General features: G+C 42.7%; 1 protein-coding gene across 3 annotated transcripts in view; it reads right to left on the bottom strand.

The window, feature by feature from the left end:
• The window catches only part of PHTF1 (putative homeodomain transcription factor 1), a 281946-nt gene that overhangs the window by 39548 nt on the left and 220575 nt on the right, over window positions 1-21823 (bottom strand). For all 3 annotated transcript variants that reach the window (XM_040423902.1, XM_040423901.1, XM_040423900.1), the window contains 2 exons: window positions 4845-4976; window positions 4672-4758 (listed from right to left, as the gene is read on the bottom strand). In XM_040423902.1, coding sequence (XP_040279836.1) covers window positions 4672-4758; window positions 4845-4976 — 219 coding nt within the window. The remainder of the gene's footprint in view (window positions 1-4671; window positions 4759-4844; window positions 4977-21823) is intronic.

Consider the following 21823-nt stretch of genomic DNA (forward strand, 5'->3'; position numbering starts at 1 on the left):
ACTTCTGAGAGACACTGCCACTCTGAGAAGCTCTTTTTATACCCAATCATGTTGCCAATTGACCTAATTAGTGTTAATTGGTCTTCCAGCTCTTTGTTATGCTCAAATTTACTTTTTCCAGCCTCTTATTGCTACTTGTCCCAACTTTTTGGGGATTTGTTGACACCGTGAAAATTGGAATCAACGTATTTTTCCTTTAAAATGATACATTTACTCGGATTAAACGTTTGATCTGTCATCTACGTTCTATTACAAATAAAATATTGACATTTGCCATCTCCACATCATTGCATTCAGTTTTTATTCACAATTTGTTTAGTGTCCCAACTTTTTTGTACATTGGACCTCACTGATTAGATATTGATATCTGTACCACCCATACATATCATGGGAAACCGTAGTGCCGGGCTGGGGACAAGTAGGGAATTAGCTTACATGGCACTACGGTACATACGGTATATGTGGGGCACTATACAAAGCATCATTTTATTTGTAGGACTTAGGAGGTACTATCTCTATGGTACAATTTTATATGGGGCATTATCTGTATTATGGTACAATATACTATGGGACAGTATCTTATAACACTATTAACTATATTGATATTTTGGGGTGCCTCAATGTGTATGATGCTATTAACCCCTTACTGACCAGGGATTTTTATTTTATTTTTTCATCATCATATTCCAAGAGCTATAACTTTTTAACTTTTCCGGTTATGTAGCCGATGGCTTGCTTTTTTGCAGGACAAGTTGTAGTTTTTAGTGGTGCCATTTTGGGGTACATGATTAACTTTTATTACAGTAAGGCCTCATGCACACGACCGTTGTGTGCATCCGCGGCCGTTGTTCCATTTTCCATTTTTTTACGCGGACCCATTGACTTTCAATGGGTCCGTGGAAAAATCGGAAAATGCACCGTTTGGCTTCCGCGTCCGTGATCCGTTTTTCCAGTCAGTGAAAAAAATATGACCTGTCCTATTTTTTTCACGGACAACGGTTCATGGACCCATTCAAGTCAATGGGTCCGTGAAAAATCACGGATGCACACAAAATAGTCATCCGTGTCCGTGATCCGTGTCCGTTTTTCCTATCATTTTCAATGCAAACTTGACTTCGTTTTATTTTTCACTTTTCATGTCCGTGGATCCTCCAAAAATCAAGGAAGACCCATGGAAGAAAAAACGGTCACGGATCACAGAACAATGGAAATCCGTTTTGCGGACCGCAAAAAAAAACGGTCGTGTGCATGAGGCCTAACTCTTTCTGGGAGGGAGATGAGAAAAAACAGCAATACTGCCACAGAGTTTTTACATTATAAATTTAATGTTGTTCATTTATTCTCTGGGTCAGTGATACCAAATATGTATAGTTTTTTTTTTACGTTTTACTACTTGTACAATAAACCCCCTTTTTTTTAAAAGAAGAAAATGTTTTTGCATCTCTGCATCCCAGGACCCACAACTTTTTTATTTTTCTTTCTCTGGAGCTGTGTGAGGGCTTGATTTTTGAGGGAGAACTTGTAGTTTCTATTGGTATCATTTTGTGGTACATAACACTTTTTTTATCGATTTTTATTTAGTTCTTTTTGTGGGAAATATCCAAAAAAGACGCAATTTTAGCATTTTTGTATTTATTATTATTATTTTTTTAATGATATTTACCTTTTGGGATAAACTAAATGATAATTGCATAGTGCAGGTAATTATGAACACGGCGATACCAAATATGTGGAGGAGATTCTATTTTTGTAATTTTTTCCATTGAAAAGCATTTTTTAATGGAAAAAATTGTGTATTTTTAACTTGGAATTTTTGATTTTTTTTCTAAACATTTAATAGTTCCACAAGGGGACTATAATAGGGGATCATTTGATCGCTTTTAAAATACATTGCATTATTCCTGTAGTGCAATGTATTTTGCCTGCGGCATTCAAGGAGTTAAACAGCCCAAATGGGTGCTTTGGCTGGTCATTTGAGCAGGAGCGGGCTGTTATGTTACAGACATGCCCCCCGCTCCCATGCAGCACTTAGACTGGGCTGCTGTCAAAATCTGGTGGTCCAGCCTAAGGCCCCTTAGTGACCGCTGTAAAAAAGGTATATTGATGATCGCTAATGGATTAAAGGGGTTTTCTGCTTTCCCCTGACAGTGCAGCAGTGGAGCAGTATAATTACAGCTCTTATGTCCCATTTGCTTGAATGGGATGGAATATAACTACAACTACTCCTTCCCTTTTATGCAGAAGTTTGGGCACAAGTTTGACTCACAATTACTGTTAAGCAACTTGAAGATGAAATGGTCTTCAATGGTATACAGATGACACATTCCCTTTGTATTTTATAAAAAAAATAATAATAATTTTTACATTTTCAAAATACCCAAAAAAGGAAAAGGGTCTGAAGCAAAAGTTTGGACATCGTGCATGGTTAGTACCTAGCTTTGGCAAGTATAACAGTGATTTTGACAAGGGCAGGGGTGTCCAAACTTTTACATGCCACTGTATTCATGCCCAAGCCTGAGAACAGGCCATCAATATAGACTTTAATTATTTACATGGCACTGTTAACTGTTGGGCACCACATGTATGACACTAATTACTGTGATTCACTGTCTTTTACTAAAGTAAAGTATTTAGGAAGGTGGGATTGAGCTGAGAAAACATGGAACTAAAGATTTCTGTGCACAAATTCTGCAGAGGTGAGTTGGAGCTACAGTATAAGTCCACATGGTAATCTGGCCAAGAAGAAGACTGGGAAGGTGAAGAACTTTCACCTTTCAGTCACAGAATGTATTAATTCTGCATTTGACTGCGTCTGATAAATTTTTTATTTAGTTGTCCAGTCTGCATATAGTGATATTATTTAGTAATTGTATATGGTCATTATTTAATTTCTATATGGGGGTATTATATAGTTAGAGTATGTAGGTATTATCCATTGATGGTATGGTATTATTCAGTGATTGTATGGTGGTATTATTTAGTCACATTATGGTGAAAACATTCACTCACTCCATTATTCTATGACTGTCTGATGATACTATGGCAGTATTATTCAGTCACTGTTTGGTGATATTATTTAGTCACTGTATTTATTACTATTTGGTAACTAGGCTAATGTAGGCATACACATTCCAGATTCTGGTACACCATAGTGTGCCCTACATTTCCCAATACAGCACCTGACTTTTAGGTTACAAAACTCACACCACTGAACACGAGGACCTTGATGAGCAGCATTTACATTAATAAATCATGGCTTGTAACAATTATTATATTGCATTATGATTGATGATCAATACAAAAATGACAGTTTTATCATTGATCTTCTCTTTCATTGACACTTTAGAATTATCATTATGATAGCCCCCCAAAAAAACAGGTGATTCATGATGACAATTGCTGGGTGTAAATCGGCATTCAGGCATAATTATTAGGTGAAATTAGGCTTCGTGGCTAGGGCAGCATGAGGTATTAATACAGCCCATTTAAAGGGGTATTCCTTCCAATTACAACAAGTTATCCTCTATTCAATGGATATACTGTATAATAACTGTTAGATTGGCAGGGTTCTGACTACTTGTACCCCACTAATCATCCCACATCTCCCATTTGAATGAAATGACACTGAGCATTTGCTTTGCCGCTGCCAAAGAAATCCAATGATAGCCAAGCACTGTACTCGGCTATCTTCAACAGTAGCATAGAGATAAATTCAGTAGCAGCATAAATTCTCAACCGCTGCTCCATTTATATGGTGGAACACAGGACTCCCGTTCTTATGATCACTAGGATAATCCAGCCACTGATCTATTAGATCCAGTGGATTGGGGATAATTGTCGTGATTGAATGCTCCTTAAATGGTGTGAAACAAACAGTGTTACTGCAGTACCCAAGACCTAGGGGTGTCTGCAAGTTGTATATAGTTATATATTGTTATGTTATCTATTTCAAGTTCTGGCCGTATGTACCAGCAGAAGAGTTATGGATGGCAAAGTTTGGCAGAAACAGGGCTAACCACCCCGTTCTTCCTCTCTTGATAGGAGTGGTCTGGTCCCACTTACTGCCAGAAGGGGGAGTTGCTGTTCAGCCATTAAGAGGAGAGGAAGCACATGCCTGAGCTACTACTCCTGGGAACGTGAGACTAACACTTCAGAGAGACCTGACAAATTCAGCTTTAAGAGAGCACTTGAGAGAAAAGCCGGCAGAGTGATTAGAAAAATACTGTGTTACAGACACTGCTGCAAGGTGAGGGACTACAGCTAAGACATCCTTCACCTATACCACCACTAGGCCAGATAAAGCTCAGCTTAAACTTACAGTGGACACCTATACCTACAAGTGCCAGTCATCCAACCTTTTTTATCATACTTTCAACTGGTACCAGAAACTGCACTTTGAATATGCTGCAACTGAATGTACTGCAAGTTATATTTTGTACTAAGTAAAAAGAGAATTGCATACATTTTCTTCTGGCCTGATTTGTTAAACTACATTTCCACTGCACTGATCCCCAGGGAGCAACGGCCTGAGGGAATACACCGTGACACTATACCTCATCAGGGCCACTACCATTCCCATTCTCTGCAGTGGCAACTCAGGTACTCATTGCATTAGTATACATAGGTGTTTGGCATTTGTTGATTGGCGGCGTCTATATAGTGAATACATACCTGAGCACAGCAAATGAAAGCAATAGAGAGGGTTACCAAATACACTGAAGATACAATTACATCCACTGATCTCTGGGGTCCTCGTCTCTGGTAAAGGAGAATATAAGAAGTCGTTAAGAGACAGAAGGAATATATAATATGATGCACAGAAGCTGTAGAACAACCTAGCTCACCTTTAAATAAGAGCGTAGAGACAGCCACATTTTAATATTCTGCACCTTCTTCAGTCGAAAGTGAGGAATCTCATATTTCAGAGCCTTCCTGGCAGAGGTGAGATGGCTAAATAACTTCGCTATCAGAAATCTCTATGGGTGGAAAGAAAGAATGATTCATGTTGGAATAGTGGAAGGAGATACTTAATATAGTTATGATTTACAGCTACAAAAGGGCAGCAGCAAAATGGTCACAACGAGAAATAGCATAGATGTACAAATGCATTCCTCATATTCCACAATGGTACAAATAGACATTGATTACTGTTCTGCCCAGATGGGTTAGAGAATCATTATAGATCACGTCTGCCTCAGTCTTGGTATTTCTGAAGTGTTTAGTGTGGTTTTAACACCATCTAGCGGTGTTAAGTTGTAATGCACTTTATTTTTCCTGTTACAAAGACTACTGCATTGTGGGAGTGCAAAGCATTCTGGGAAAGAGAAGTCTCCAGGACACAGTTCAGAGTTGTTCTATGCATGTCTCCTTCTCAAACTCCACCATCCTTGTAAAAGCATATCTGGTGAGAGATCTACCTTTTGTTTCAGGGACATCATGTTATGCAGAGCTGTTCAGTTAGTTGTATTTGTTACTCAGGGAGTTGACATGTAAGACTATGTGTAGGCAGCCATTTTACCATCTGCTTTCACTGTCAATGCTAATGTTATAGTACATGCTATCCTTGCTTAATACTTATACATGGTATTTGTATGCTTGTAGTTTTACTAAAGAATCCTGTTTTATCAATCAATCAATCAATAAATCGTATATAATCTTATCTATCGCACTTGTACAATCTCTCACTCATGTTCACCGCGCAGAGTACGACCTGTTGACCAATAAACAAGTTAGACTACAAAGAACAGTCCTCTTATTTGGAAGACAGGGATGGTTTATGCTGAATGTCAGACTGCACACTGTGTGAACATGTATGAAGACAGAACAAGTACTCCCACGCACTCTATCTCCACAAAATATATGATACTATCACAACCAAAGGCACTTCAAAATAAAAAAAAATCATAAATGCAGAATAGATAATGTCTTATAAAGCCTGCTGATAAATCTGTAACATCATACATTAGTGAGTTGAAGATCATAGGTGCTGGTATCTGTAAAACATTCAGCAAAGGACATTAAAGCGCAAAACAAAACGGCACACTAAAGAGTCCTCAGCTATTTTCCTGAAGTACTGCAAAGTAGAGATGGTTTTCTTTCTATGGATCTCTCAGAGATGGTATTTCTCTGGATTTTAGGCCTAGTACTCTGAGGAGTGAGCACATTGCTTCTCTCACTTCCTCCACTGGACTCACACTAACTTGGCTAAAGGGTGGACCTAAGTCTAGCATCATAGAGGAGCAAAGTCAGGATTATTAACCCTGACCTCCATACAAAACTATGCTGGGTGTGTGCACATGCATGTAATAGACTAATGTTGGAAAAAGTTTGGAACTATGCTTGTATCGAGGCCAAACTTTGCACCTATGGACGGCTTTATTTTGATAACTTTATCCTCCTACATCAGCTTTGGTTCTTATTACATTAGCAATTAGTAAAATTACTGTCAAGATATATATTTCTGCGGTTTTGTTCTTAACTGCCTTATGCATTTGTGCTATATGCCAGGACTTTAATTCTACACTACAGTAATTCCTTCCCGTAGTTTAATTCAATCTTTTCTCTTTGGCTGCCCCAAGCTTCTAATAACCACTGCTCACTTTGTTTTATTAAAGGTTATCATGGCATGTAGCTACAGCATTTTACATTTACATTGCAAGCGTCTCGCTGCATAGTGCTTTGTGTGCAAGATGATGAAATGAGAATATCATTATGAGCTCGGATATTTTTTTGGCTTGCTTTTATTCTAGATGCTTTTTTTTCTGTTTGCTGAAACCTTGATGCAGAGGCAGAGACAGAGAAATCAATTCCAAGCGAGTGAAAATGATAACAGCCAGCTTTCCAAACATTTTTAAAACAGCAGCCCATCACCCCCAGAGGTTTCTATGCTAAGAAAAAAAAAATTCATAAGGTCACATTCACATAGAAATATTCAGTGAAGAAATATCTTAAAAAAAATTCCTCATGTTTTTTTAAGAAATAGATTAGAGAAAAATTGGGATCATTTTTTTAAGGAAATGTATCAAATACATTTCTAAATCCAGTTTGTAAGATTTTTTTAAACATTTTTGGTGATGTTATTTTTAATTTTCCATGTCCCTACATATATATATATATATATTTTTTTTAAAACACAACTAAGATTTAGCATTTTTTGATTTGGCCACAAAGCCTATTATATGTCTACTTTATGTTGGCATCATTTTGTAAATGTCATGTTTACAAAATGTTAGAAGGCTTAGAATTTTAGAAGCAAATTTTAAAATGTTTAAAAAAGTTTCCAAAAACCACTTTTATAACCACTTCAGCCCCCTTAGCTTAAACACCCTTAATGACCAGGCCATTTTTTACACTTCTGACCTACACTACTTTGACCGTTTATTGCTCGGTCATGCAACTTACCACCCAAATGAATTTTATCTCCTTTTCTTCTCACTAATAGAGCTTTCATTTGGTGGTATTTCATTGCTGCTGACATTTTTACTTTTTTTGTTATTAATCGAAATTTAACGATTTTTTTGCAAAAAAATGACATTTTTCACTTTCAGTTGTAAAATTTAGCAAAAAAAAACGACATCCATATATAAATTTTTCTCTAAATTTATTGTTCTACATGTCTTTGATAAGAAAAAATGTTTGGGTAAAAAAAAATGGTTTGGGTAAAAGTTATAGCGTTTACAAACTATGGTACAAAAATGTGAATTTCCGCTTTTTGAAGCAGCTCTGACTTTCTGAGCACCTGTCATGTTTCCTGAGGTTCTACAATGGCCAGACAGTAAAAACACCCCACAAATGACCCCATTTCAGAAAGTAGACACCCTAAGGTATTGGCTGATGGGCATAATGAGTTCATAGAACTTTTTATTTTTTGTCACAAGTTAGCGGAAAATGATGATTTTTTCTTTTTTTTCTTACAAAGTCTCATATTCCACTAACTTGTGACAAAAAAAAAAATTCTATGAACTCGCTATGCCCCTCATTGAATACCTTGGGGTGTCTTCTTTCCAAAATGGGGTCACTTGTGGGGTAGTTATACAGCCCTGGCATTCTAGGGGCCCGAATGTGTGGTAAGTAGTTTGAAATCAAAATCTGTAAAAAATGGCCGGTGAAATCCGAAAGGTGCTCTTTGGAATGTGGGCCCCTTTGCCCACCTAGGCTGCAAAAAAGTGTCACACATGTGGTATCTCCGTACTCAGGAGAAGTTGGGCAATGTGTTTTGGGGTGTCATTTTACATATACCCATGCTGGGTGAGATAAATATTTTGGTCAAATGCCAACTTTGTATAAAAAAATGGGAAAAGTTGTCTTTTGCCAATATATTTCTCTCACCCAGCATGGGTATATGTAAAATGACACCCGAATACACATTGCCCAACTTCTCCTGAGTACGGTGATACCACATGTGTGACACTTTTTTGCAGCCTAGATGCGCAAAGGGGCCCACATTCCTTTTAGGAGGGCATTTTTAGACATTTGGATACCAGACTTCTTCTCACGCTTTGGGGCCCCTAAAATGCCAGGGCAGTATAAATACCCCACATGTGACCCAATTTTGGAAAGAAGACACCCCAAGGTATTCAATGAGGGGCATGGCGAGTTCATAGAATTTTTTTTTTTTTGGCACAAGTTAGCGGAAATAGATTTATTTTTGTTTTTTCTCACAAAGTCTCCCTTTCCGCTAACTTGGGACAAAAATTTCAATCTTTCATGGACTCAATATGCCCCTCAGTGAATACCTTGGGGTGTCTTCTTTCCAAAATGGTGTTATTTGTGGGGTGTTTGTACTGCCCTGGCATTTGAGGGTCTCCGCAATCATTACATGTATGGCCAGCATTAGGAGTTTCTGCTATTCTCCTTATATTGAGCATACGGGTAATGAGATTTTTTTTTTCCGCTCAGCCTCTGGGCTGAAATAAAAAATGAACGGCACAGATTTCGTCATTCGCATCGATCAATGTGGATGAAAAAATCTCTGCCAAAAAAAAAAAAGGAGGGGAAAGACGTCTGCCAGGACATAGGAGCTCCGCCCAACATCCATACCCACTTAGCTCGTATGCCCTGGCAAACCAGATTTCTCCATTCACATCAATCGATGTGAATGAATAAATCATTGCCGGGATTTTTTTTTTTTATATATATATACAAAGTGTTTGCCAAAGCATATGAACACCGCCACCTCCTCAGCTCATATGCCTTGGCAAACGTATCTTTTACTGTAGAGGAGAAATCTCGTCTTGCAGCGCCGCATACACCGACTTTTGTGTAATCTGACAGCAGCGCAATGCTTCTGTCAGAATGCACATCAGTGCTGCAGCTGGTTCATCGGTTGGTCCACCTGGAAGGTAAAAAAACAAAAAAGAAAAAAACAGGCCGCAACGCAATAAATTTATTAACTTTATAATAACTTTTGAACAGAACATAGAAACTTTTTTTTAATTTTTTGAACTGAAAGTTAACTTTTTTGCTTACCGGTGTTTTTTTTTTTTTTTTTTACCTTTATAGGACAAACCTCTCCTTCCCCATGGGACAATGTGCAAAGCGCAAATCGCCCAAAGATGTGGCGAAGTACATTATGCACTTTATCCCAGGTGAAAGGAGAGGTTTGCAGCAGCTGTGAGTAAAAGGGCCCTAATAGCCCTGTGTACCTGTCCTGTGAGATGCAATCCCTATGCTAAGTGTACCTGTGTGTGGTACTTCCGGAAACACTCCCCTAAGCATAGGGCAGGGTGGTCAGGGCAGTCAGGACAGAAATAGCGGGTGTCACGCCTTATTCCACTCCTGCTACAGACACAACATTTTTTTCGGGGTGACGGTTGGGTTGAGGTACCAGCAACGACATTGGGGAAATGTCGCTCGTGTAGACGGCTAACTACACTGGTGGATGGGGCCACGGAACCTCCTGGATACAGGAGGTTCTCGATGATCTCTTCCTGAAATTTGAGGAAGGATCCTGTTCTCCCAGCCTTACTGTAGAGAACAAAACTATTATATGCAGCCAATTGAATCAAATATACAGACACCTTCTTATACCAGCGTCTGGTGCGTCGGGAAACTAAATAGGGAGCCAACATCTGGTCATTGACGTCCACCCCTCCAATGAGCGCATTATAGTCGTGGACACAGAGGGGCTTTCAATGACACGGGTTGCCCTTTCAATTTGTATTGTCGTGTCTGCGTGAATGGAGGAGAGCATGTAAAAGTCATGCTTGTCTCTCCATTTCACCGCGAGCAGTTCTTCGTTACACAAGGCAGCCCTCTCCCCCCTTGCAAGACGGGTGGTAACAAGCCGTTGGGGGAAGCCCACGCGACTAGGTCGCACGGTGCCACAGCAGCCAATCTGTTCTAGGAACAAATGCCTGAAGAGGGGCACACTTGTGTAAAAATTGTCCACATAAAGATGGTACCCCTTGCCAAATAAGGGTGACACCAAGTCCCAGACTGTCTTCCCACTGCTCCCCAGGTAGTCAGGGCAACCGACCGGCTCCAGGGTCTGATCTTTTCCCTCATAGATCTGAAATTTGTGGGTATAGCCTGTGGCCCTTTCACAGAGCTTATACAATTTGACCCCATACCGAGCGCGCTTGCTTGGGATGTATTGTTTGAAGCCAAGGCACCCGGTAAAATGTATTAGGGACTCGTCTACGCAGATGTTTTGCTCAGGGGTATACAAATCTGCAAATTTCTGGTTGAAGTGGTCTATGAGGGGCCGAATTTTGTGGAGCCGGTCAAAAGCTGGGTGGCATCTGGGACGAGAGGTGCTGTTGTCGCTAAAGTGCAGGAAACGCAGGATGGTCTCAAAACGTGTCCTGGACATAGCAGCAGAGAACATGGGCATGTGATGAATCGGGTTCGTGGACCAATATGACCGCAATTCATGCTTTTTGGTAAGACCCATGTTCAGGAGAAGGCCCAGAAAAATTTTAAATTCGGAAACTTGGACTGGTTTCCACCGGAAAGGCTGGGCATAAAAGCTTCCCGGGTTGGCGGATATAAATTGAGTGGCATACCGATTTGTTTCTGCCACAACTAAGTCCAAGAGCTCCGCAGTCAAGAACAGCTCAAAAAATCCCAGGGCCGAAGCGATCTGAGCTGTCGCAACCCAAACTCCAGACTGGGCGGTGAAAGGGGGAACTACAGGTGCGGCTGAAGTTGGGGACTGCCAATCAGGATTTGCCAGAACCTCAGGGACTCTAAGGGCTCTACAGGCCTGTCTTTGCGGTGGCTGCGACGGGGTAACTATTGCACGTGCCACCGTACCAGCTTCAACTGCCCTTCTGGTGCTCGCCACTTCACCATGTTGTCTAGCGACACGGGGCCGGGTACGCCTGGTTCTATCAGGGACCTCAACCTCCTCGTCCGAACTTTGGGTCAGACTGCCACTGCTCTCTACAGGTTCATATTCTGACCCGCTAGATTCATCAGATGAGGGTTCCCATTCCTCATCCGACTGGGTCAGAATCCTGTAGGCCTCTTCAGAAGAATACCCCCTGTTTGACATTTGGACTACTAAATTTAGGGGTATTCCCGGAGACTACCCAAGAAAAAAAGCAAGCCTGTCTTACAAATGGGAGGCTAGCGAAGTACCGGAGGCCGCTGCGGTTGATAAAAAATATCAAAACTGATTTTTTTATCGCCGCAGAGCTTGTAAAGTGATTATGCAGTGATCAAAAAATATATATTTTTTGTCATTGCTTTGGGGCGGGCGTGGGTGAACGCACGTGTGGACGACCGATCAGGCCTGATCGGGCAAACACTGCGTTTTGGGTGGAGGGGCGAACTAAGGTGACACTAATACAATTATAGATCTGACTGTGATCAGTTTTGATCACTTACAGATACTATAAAAGTACAAAAGCTGATTAGCGATACGCTAATCAGCGAATAAGTGACTGCGGTGCGGTGGGCTGGGCGCTAACTACCTACCAAAGGGACCTAAACTATCCTAAACCTAACAGTCAATACCAGTGGAAAAAAAAAAGTGACAGTTTACACTGATCAGGGGCGAGGTGATTGACAGGGGCGATCAAGGGGTTAATTCGGGTGATGGAGGGTGATCTGGGGCTAAGTGTGGTGTTGGTGGGTACTCACTGTGATGTCTGCTCCTCTGCTGGAACCAACCGACCAAAAGGACCAGCAGAGGAGCAGAGAAGCCATTTAACACCTTATATTTACAAATATAAGGTGTTAGATGGCTTGTGATTTGATTTTAAAAAAATCAGCAACCTGCCAGCAACGATCATTGGCTGGCAGGTTGCTGACGAAATACTCCTTTAACTTTTGCCGGCCCGCGATGCGCATGCGCGGGCCGGCTCTGACCGAGATCTCGCGTCTCTCGAGAGGACGCGTATATGCGTCCAGGAGGAATGAATCAACCGCCTCCAGGACGCGTCCCTGCATTCGGCGGTCTGGAGGCGGACAAGAACCAGCTCAGTTATGAAGTCACTTTGTGGGGCTCCCATAGTAGAAACCACCCATAAATTACCCCATTTTAGAAAGTACACCCCTAAAATTATTAAAAACTGATTTTAAAAACTTTGTAAACTCTTTAGGTGTTCCACAGGAATTTAAGCAAAATGGACGGGAAATTTTAAAATTTCACTTTTATGTGCAGATTTTCCAATTTAACCTATTTTTCCTGTAACACAGCAAGGGTTAACAGCAAACAATCCATATTCATTACCCTAATTCAGCAGCTCACAGAAACCACCTGTATGTCGTCATAAATCTCTTCATGGGAACACGGCAGGGCTCAGAATGAAAGGAGCGCCATGTGGTTTTTGGAGGGAAGATTTTGCTGGAATGCTTTTGGGACACTATGTCGTATTTGCAGACACCCAGAGGTACCTGAACAGTGAAAACCCCCCAAAAGTGACCCTATTTTGGAAGCGACACCCCTCAAGGAATGTATTTAGGCATGCAGTGATTGTTTTGGCCCCACGGGTGTTTTACAGAATTTATCAACACTGAGCCATAAAATAAAAGAATTACATTTTTTTAAATGAAATGTAGCTTTAGCCCCATAATTTGCTGTTTCACAAGGAATTCAAAGACACAATGCACCTCGTGGTTTGTTATACATTTTCACCTGAATACAGCAATACCCCATATGTGGTCATAAACTACTGTATGGGCACACAACAAGGCTTGGAAGGGAAGGAGAGCTATTAGAATTTTGGAGGGCAGATTTTGCTAGACAAATGCAGTGGCTTTGAGGTGAACCCAAAAAAGAAACCAAGTGACCCCATTTTGGAGACCACACCCTCAAGAAATTAATCTAGGGGTATAGCAAGAACTTTTAATTTGTGGAAAGTGACACCCCTCATGGTATTCATCTAGGGGTATAGTGAGAATTTTGGGTTTCTGAGGTGAAACCCTTCATGATATTCATCTAGGAGTCTTGTGAGAATTTATAGTGCGGTGACTGAGGGAAAGCTGGAAATCCCGCACTGTGGGGGAGGGGGAACGGCAGATCCCACTACCAACCTACCCACCATTCCATAAAATATAGGCCCAAAAAAGCTCATCAAAACTTCAGAAAAAAATGCTGAGGCAAATCATCTCTCCTATATTCATTCCCCTCACCCAGCTATGCAAGCAAGGTGAAAGAGATCCTCCCTCTAGTACTTTTCCAATTGCCAACAATATACTGAGTATTGTGGGAATATCTGTGGGTTTGCTTTTGGGTTTGCAATAATATTATAATTTGTTAGCTATGGCGCTGTTCAGTTAAAGGGGTTCTGCAGTTTGTTTAAACTGATGATCTATCCTCTGGATAGATCATCAGCATTGATCAGCAGGGGTCTCACACCCGGGACCCCCGCTGATCAGCTGTTTGAGAAGGCAGCGGTGCTCCAGGAGCGCTGCAGCCTTCTCACTGTTTACTGCAGGCCCAGTGACATCATGACTAGTATCAACTGGCCTGGGCGCAGCTAAGCTCTGTTCACTTGAATGGAGCTTAGCCGCGCCCAGGCCAGTTCATAGTAGTCGTGACATCACTGGGCCTGCGGTAAGCAGTGAGAAGGCCGCGGCCCTCCTGGAGCGCCGCTGCCCTCAAGCAGCTGATCGGCAGGGGTCCGAGGTGTCGGACCCCCGCCGATCAGATGCTGATGATCTATCCAGAGGATAGATCATCAGTTTAAACAAACTGCAGAACCCCTTTAAATAAATAAAAAATGGCCAGTATGTGTGACGAGGGGAGTAAAAAAATTGTTTTTGAAATCCAAGGAAGTATGATACATTTTAAAGCAGTCCTTAAAGCACAGACCTGGTTTTGTGGTGCATTGGTGGATTGTGTCCTTTCTAATTCCACGTTTTGCGCACACACATCTTTTTTGGGGCCACCATTTTTTTTCAGTGGGGGGAATATCTGTGGGGAAATGCTGGCTAGGAATTATCCTGCAGACATCACTGCCAGATGCACTGTGACCTGCTTCTTGGTCAGTAAACATCAGAGATTTGATATCTTTTTCATGAAATTGCAGGAAGGTTCTTGTACCATACTTTTGTTTTGCGCATGGCATTGTATGGCTTGATGACCTGATCTGAAAGGTCCACGCCGCCCATGAATTTATTATACTCCTGTACGCAAACAGGTTTGTTGGCTTGAGTGGTGGTCCCACGTACAGGGACAAGGGTACTGCTGCAATCATGGATTGTGGTTAAAATCAGGACGTCTCTCTCATCCCTATATTTCACAAGCAGCAGATTTTCGCTGCAGACAGCCCTGCTCTCTCCCACACTGATAGTCCCAGGAAAGTTTTGGGGAGACCCCTCTGATTCTTACGAATTGTGCCACAGGCTGCAGTGGCACTAGACAAAAGGGCATTCAGCAAAGGGACACTATTATAGAAGTTATCTATATATAAGTGATACCTTTTGTCTAGTAGAGGATGTGTAAGATCCCATACGATCTTGCCACTAACGCCTAGCGATGGGGGGCATTCAGGGGGGGTCAAGTTTAGTGTCCTTCCCCTCATAGATTCGTAAACGGTAGGTAAACCCGTGGCACTCTCACAGATCTTATAGACTTTAATACAATACCATAAGGGATTTATCTACAGCAATAGTTTGCTCAGGCATATCAAATTGGGAAAAGATACTAGAATAATGATTAATTAGTTGCCTTATTTTATAGAGTCGATCAAAATTTTGGTCTTCGGGTGGTGGACAGAGACTATTATCAGTGAAGTGAAGGAATTTGAGGATAGTTTAAAAACGTGTTCGGCTCATAAGTGTGCGGTAGAGGGGGGTGCTATATTATATATCTGGGGGCCCATAACTGCGAATACTTGGCTTTTTTATGATGCCAAAACTAAGAAATATGCCCCAAAATGTGCGTAGTTCTGCTGCATTTGTGCAGGTCCAATGTTGGCCATTGGCATAGAAAGAGCTGGGATTCTGGTCAATGAACTGAGCAGCATAAATGTTCGTCTGCTCTACCATTACATTTATTAGGGAATCTGAAAAAAAAAAGTTAAAAAAATTGATGGCCTTGAATCCTGTGGTGTCAAATTTAAGACCTGGGGTGGAACTAAAATCAGGCTGTTGGGGGTTGTAATTGTCTGCTGCTACCCATGTCAGCTCAGGCAGAGCAGGACCTACAACTCTACGGCACAGACAGGTTGGGGAAGGGGGGGGGTGAAGAATCAGCGTTGCTGGACTCGGATGAAGATGAAAGCGGAAACTGCTTCACCTTCACTGGCCGTGTCCGTATCAGAGCATAGTATTGTGTATGCCTCCTCAGCAGTAAAATGCCTACTGGCCATAATAGCGTCAGACTTTGACATCAGACTGTGGCATTACAGAACTCTGTGGGTGGGTGGTGTGTGGGCAGATAAGAGGATTTATATCAGAGATCCCAGTGGGTGATCATTATTGATTTTTTTTACTTTTATTCTCACACAGAGCCTCTTCACAGCTGTAATCTCCTCTGATCTCCACAGTAAGCGTCACAGAGGTTGGTCACTGGATGTGTGGAGGATTAGTGGGGATGGGCAGAACAGAGGGGTTTTTTTTAAAACTTTTTTTTAATAACTTTTTACAGCTTTTTATGCCCAGAGCCTTTTCACAGGCTCCTCAGCTGCGATCTCTCTCGGGCAGCTGTGCTCTCCTCTTATCTCCTGTCTGACAAGCTCAGTGTCACGGAGATGAGTGGGTGGATGTGTGGAGGAATACTGGGGTGGTGGATGGGCAGAATGGAGGGTTTTTATGTTTATATCTTCACACAGAGCCTCTTCACAGGCTGATGATCTCCGTGTCACGGAGGTGGGTGGGTGTCACGGATGGTGTTGCAGAAAGCTGGAACTTATAAATAAACATCCGACTGGCTTGATCACAAACTAAGGAGCATATGGGTGAGCCCTATAAAACCCCTAGAGCTCTCCCTGACTGCTATGCCCATGCAAAGGTCTTTATGGTAGACAATTGCATGCCCACGTACCTTATACTGTGTGACACCTGAAAACCCTATAATAGTGAGGGGACACGACCACCGGCTCCCTGCACTTAATACGGACAGAGTCAGGGTCACCTAGAATTAAGCCAGCAAGGAAACACAAATAAAAGAAAAACACTTATCTGAGGAATCAGCAGTAGCAGTCTCCAGCAGTGAACAACTCATCCAGGAAGAAGTATAAAGCGCAAAGTGAGGCAGTATGGGAGGGAATATAAAGGGAGACAATTAGTGTAAATAGGTGACAGCTGGGAGAAGGAAAGGAGATGACAAAGTGAAACCAAAACAAAGAACATCATGCAAGAGGTAGAGAAGAACATCTAACAGACCTTCTCACAGAACTGGCGGTGACAGTGGGTGGATGTACGGCTGACTTGTAGGGTGGTGGGTGGGTAGATAACTTTTTAACTTCTTATTAATCTCTAGTAGTATAAACCATCGGCTCAACCTATAGGCCGAACGGAAGTGGGTGCTCACCTCTCGGTCCACCCAGACCGCACAGTAGACAAAAAATGGTAATAGAGATGAGGGGCACTCCGTATAAGGGAACAGGAGACGGTAGTGAAAAATTAAAATTTAATTAAGAATAGCACACTATACATCAGATGGTCATAAATACAAACGTAATATCATATCACAATAAAATAAATCAATGAGAGCAAGGCCCTAGAAATAACCAGATGGTGATAAAGGTTCAAGGGTTCATGGGACACTCCCCGCAATGTAAGTCAGTCCCAGCAAGTTAAATCAACCTAGATGAGGCTCCAAAAGCGCATAGCTCAGACGGAGGGTATGAATATCCAATACTGTCCAACTTCACACCTCCACAGTAGGAGGGTAGACAATTATGTCAAGTCCAGAAAGGTATAATTATTCAGATGTTGTAGCGAATAAGTGGCTAAACGTCTCTTACCCTGTGTCTTCACTCGGCTTACTGCTGTGAATCCAGGAAACAGCCGATCAAACGCGGCGTCCCACGTGATGTAGAGTCTAAACGTGACGTCTCACGTGACTCATCGGCTGGAGCTGTAGTAACGTAACCAGTTGAATTTGAAAACAGCCCCTCATGCGAGACTGGCTGTGCAGATCACCCCGACCGACGTGATTTCTTCTCGGTCACTTATAGTACTTGGGGGAAAAGGCTCACTGTCCCGACTTGTCCAAACGCGTTTCAGGGGACCCTACCCTGAGGAAGGGGTGTATACCCTGAAACGCGTTTGGACAAGTCGGGACAGTGAGCCTTTTCCCCCCAAGTACTATAAGTGACCGAGAAGAAATCACGTCGGTCGGGGTGATCTGCACAGCCAGTCTCGCATGAGGGGCTGTTTTCAAATTCAACTGCTTACGTTACTACAGCTCCAGCCGATGAGTCACGTGAGACGTCACGTTTAGACTCTACATCACGTGGGACGCCGCGTTTGATCGGCTATTTCCTGGATTCACCGCAGTAAGCCGAGTGAAGACACAGGGTAAGAGACGTTTAGCCACTTATTCGCTACAACATCCGAATAATTATACCTTTCTGGACTTGACATAATTGTCTACCCTCCTACTGTGGAGGTGTGAAGTTGGACAGTATTGGATATTCATACCCTCCGTCTGAGCTATGCGCTTTTGGAGCCTCATCTAATTGATTTAACTTGCTGGGACTGACTTACATTGCGGGGAGTGTCCCATGAACCCTTGAACCTTTATCACCATCTGGTTATTTCTAGGGCCTTGCTCTCATTGATTTATTTTATTGTGATATGATATTACGTTTGTATTTATGACCATCTGATGTATAGTGTGCTATTCTTAATTAAATTTTAATTTTTCACTACCGTCTCCTGTTCCCTTATACGGAGTGCCCCTCATCTCTATTACCATTTCTTATTAATCTCTGCAGTTGCGATATCCTTCTCTGACAAGCTCTCCGACAGAACGGAGCTTGTCAGAACTGGAGATGCCGGCAACTACAGCATTTAATGCTATGATTGGCCAGTATGCGCTGACTGGAAAATCACAGTGATCGCCGGCACGGGAGCGCTGTTATTGGTCCTGTGCCAGAGAGCTATGCCGAGAAGCTGTCAGAGACAGTTGAGATCCTGTCCCTGTCACCATGGCTGACAATGCGGTGACAGGTTGAAGCTTGGACGTGACTGTACGTCCAAATGCAGTAAATGACTTGCAATTTTCACGTATAGTTACGTCCAAATGCGTGAAAGGGTTAAAGATGGAGTTCACTCGTGTGTGCAGTGGGCACCATAGCCGCTGGGTTTCTGCTGTTTCAAAAGCAGCGCAGCTCTCAGTCTGACCTCCCAGCACTGACGGGGTCACATAGCATTATATTGATTTATGATGCTATGTAACCCTTACAGTTCTGGAATGTATTGGATAACATTGGCAGCATTACATTACATTCCAGAACTGTAAGGGTTACATAGCATCATAAATCAATATACTGCTATGTGACCCCATCAGTGCTGGGAGGTCAGCCCGGTAGCTGCGCTGCGGACTCGCAGCGTGACAAACGCTCGTCTGCAAGGGACCTGAATGTATGCGATCAACCAAAAAATAGTTAAAAAGTTTTTTTTCAAAAATATATAAACATTCAAATCAACCTTCTTTCATCAAAATAAAAAACAAGAAAAAAAAACATAGGCATCGCCACATCCGAAAATGCCCATACTATTAAAATATAACAATATTTATCCCATACGGCAAACAGCATAATGGAAAAAAAAAATGTCAAAATGGCCAATTCACTTATCATCGAAAAGTACAGGTCACCCCACAACAAATGAGCCCTCATACAGCTGCGTATACAAAACTACAAAAAAGTAATAGAGGTCAGAATATGGCGATAAAAAGAAAAAAAGAAAAATAAAAGAATTTCAAGTATTTGTTTCAGTATTAAAATGCAAGAAAAACTTTAAAGTCTGGTATCATTGTAATTGTATTGGCCTGAAGAATGCAAGTAACAGGTTAGTTTTACCTCAAAGGGAACTCCATAAAAAGAAAACATAAAATTGTGGCGTAATTTTTTTCAATTCCAAAGCATTTTGAATTTTTTTCCAGCTCCCTACTACATCATATTCAATATTAAATGGTGCCATTAGCAAGTACATCTTGGGCCGCAAAAAAAAGCCCTCAAGCACCTATGTAAACATAAAAATAAAAAGGTTATGGCTCTGGGAAGGCAGGGAGAGAAAAATAAAAATGCAAAAAATGAAAATTGCAGAGTTCTCGAAGGGTTAAATCTCACAGCTCAACACTAGTGTGCAAACAATAAAAACAATGAACAGTCTAACAAATCGCACGTTTTTCTCTTTAGAACAAGTCACCTGAATAACTGTTGAGAAAGTCACTTATCTTCACTTTGGCAAGTTTTTCTGCTGCTCTTTTTCTGCTTTTATTGATGTGTCTTGCACAAGCATCATATCTTTTAGTAAATAAAATCCCATTTTACCCCATTATGTGGTATACTTCACCACTGGAAACCTGTTATACCTAGATTTCTGGACATGTCTCCTCTGAGATCCTCTGAATGGGGAAAAGCTGAGAGCTGCTGCCTCTAGGAGCTGGAAAGAGGAGGGAGAGTTCGGGGAACTAAAGGTCCGAGCCAGGTTTCTGCCATGAGGTGAGATAAGACTTGCGCCTCGGGCAGCAGTTTGCAGTGCCTTTGAGGGGGCAGCATCCTCACAGCAGTTAAACACCGGCTGATAGCTGCTCCTAAATGTTTACTGTGCTCCCTCCCTGTCCTCCCATGGCCTTGCCCTCTCAACATTGCATTACACATGAATTTTCTGCCAGCACCAGAGAAGGAGGAGTGAGTGGCGGGGAGGGAGTGGCCGGCTACAGGTCTTAAGCCCATGCAAGCCAACGGGCGGTGTCTTTTCTGAAGGGGGTCACATTGTGCCAATATGTTTGGAGAGACCGGGAACCAGCTGACATCACTGCCCCCACAAGACTGCAGCCAAGGACTATTCCACCCTCATAACCCAAAGGAACTTTCATATACCCGGTAACTGACTTTTGCTCTGCTTAACCCTGTTGTACCTATATCAGACCACTGTATATATTCTCTGTGTATATTGTGTCATCTAGTGTGCCCTTAAGGCGATTAAATATATAATTTAATCTTGTGCTATCTTGTATCTCAATCACGAATCCCCACGTCCGTGTTTCGGCCTAGTTATAAGCTACCACGGGTTGGTTTCTCACCCTATATAATCCCGTTAGCGGACCGGGCTTATATCAAACGAGAAGCTGGTGTCAGATTTCCTGGGCTTAGGAGGCTCTCTAAGCTTGTTGCCTCTCTGTGCACGCTTTGGACAGGAGGTGTCTGTGTAAACTTTACCAAGCTGACCTTACCTGCTCCTCTGGAGGGCGTAACGTCATGCTTTGGTAACCCGTGACCATACCGCGTCGCGTGAGCTCGATGTAGGTGATGTCAAGCGGGCACGAGGTCTGGTATTCATCACATATTGGTGGCAGCAAAGTGGGATCGAGATACTAGTGTGTGTGAGTGTGGGACCCATACTCCCAGACACTAAGGACTACCAGCAGTAGCTTTTGCCGCTGGAGCCTTAAGATCAGCTCAACACTAGAGAGTCTGAGGGCAAATATAATAAGGTGTGTGTGCATCAGGTTGCAGGCTGTGTCAGTGACCATCAGTTGCAATGACTGCCAGTATCACAAGGAGCAAAGCTAAGGAGATGGAAGATGCTTTGAATGGTGGTGGAGAGGACGCAGTCCAGAAAATGGGCCCAGAGGAGGTTGAAGGCAACTTTCTTCAAGGCAAGGGGGGAGCACAGCCAAAGCTCCCCAAGAAGCAAGTTGCCGGAGGTGAGGTCCGTGGTGGGCCTCACTCCACCTTCCCATCCCCCCAGCCAAGCCGGCTCGGCTGCTCTCCTACAAGCTGCCCTAGAGCGTCTCCAGGCCAGAGACTAGGCAGCCTCTGAGCTCCTCATGGCGGCTGCAGAGCGTCGGGAGAAAGCAGAGGCTGCAGAACGTTGTTAGCAGGCTGCAGAACGTCGCGAGCAGGCCGAGCGTGTGCACCAGCTACAAGTGCTCCAGCAGCCCTCTCCAGCGCCAGAGTTCCGGGTTCCCAAACTGCGGGCGGAGGAATTTCCCCTACTGGACAAAGATGGGGACCTGGACACCTTTTTGTTGGCATTTGAGACGGCCTGCCATGAGTACCAGCTTCCAGAGGACCAGTGGGTCAGACTTCACACCACGGCTCAGGAGAAAAGCCCTTGAAATCTTTGGGTACCTGCCCAGCGAGACCATTCTGAGTTATGAGGAGATCAAACAGACTCTGGTCAGGCAGTATAACTTAACCCCTGAGTGGTACCGGAAAAAGCTGAGGAATTTGCAGCAGGGTTCTAC

Source organism: Bufo bufo, chromosome 3 (genome assembly GCF_905171765.1).
Source record: "Bufo bufo chromosome 3, aBufBuf1.1, whole genome shotgun sequence".
Taxonomy (NCBI): Eukaryota; Metazoa; Chordata; class Amphibia; order Anura; family Bufonidae; genus Bufo; species Bufo bufo.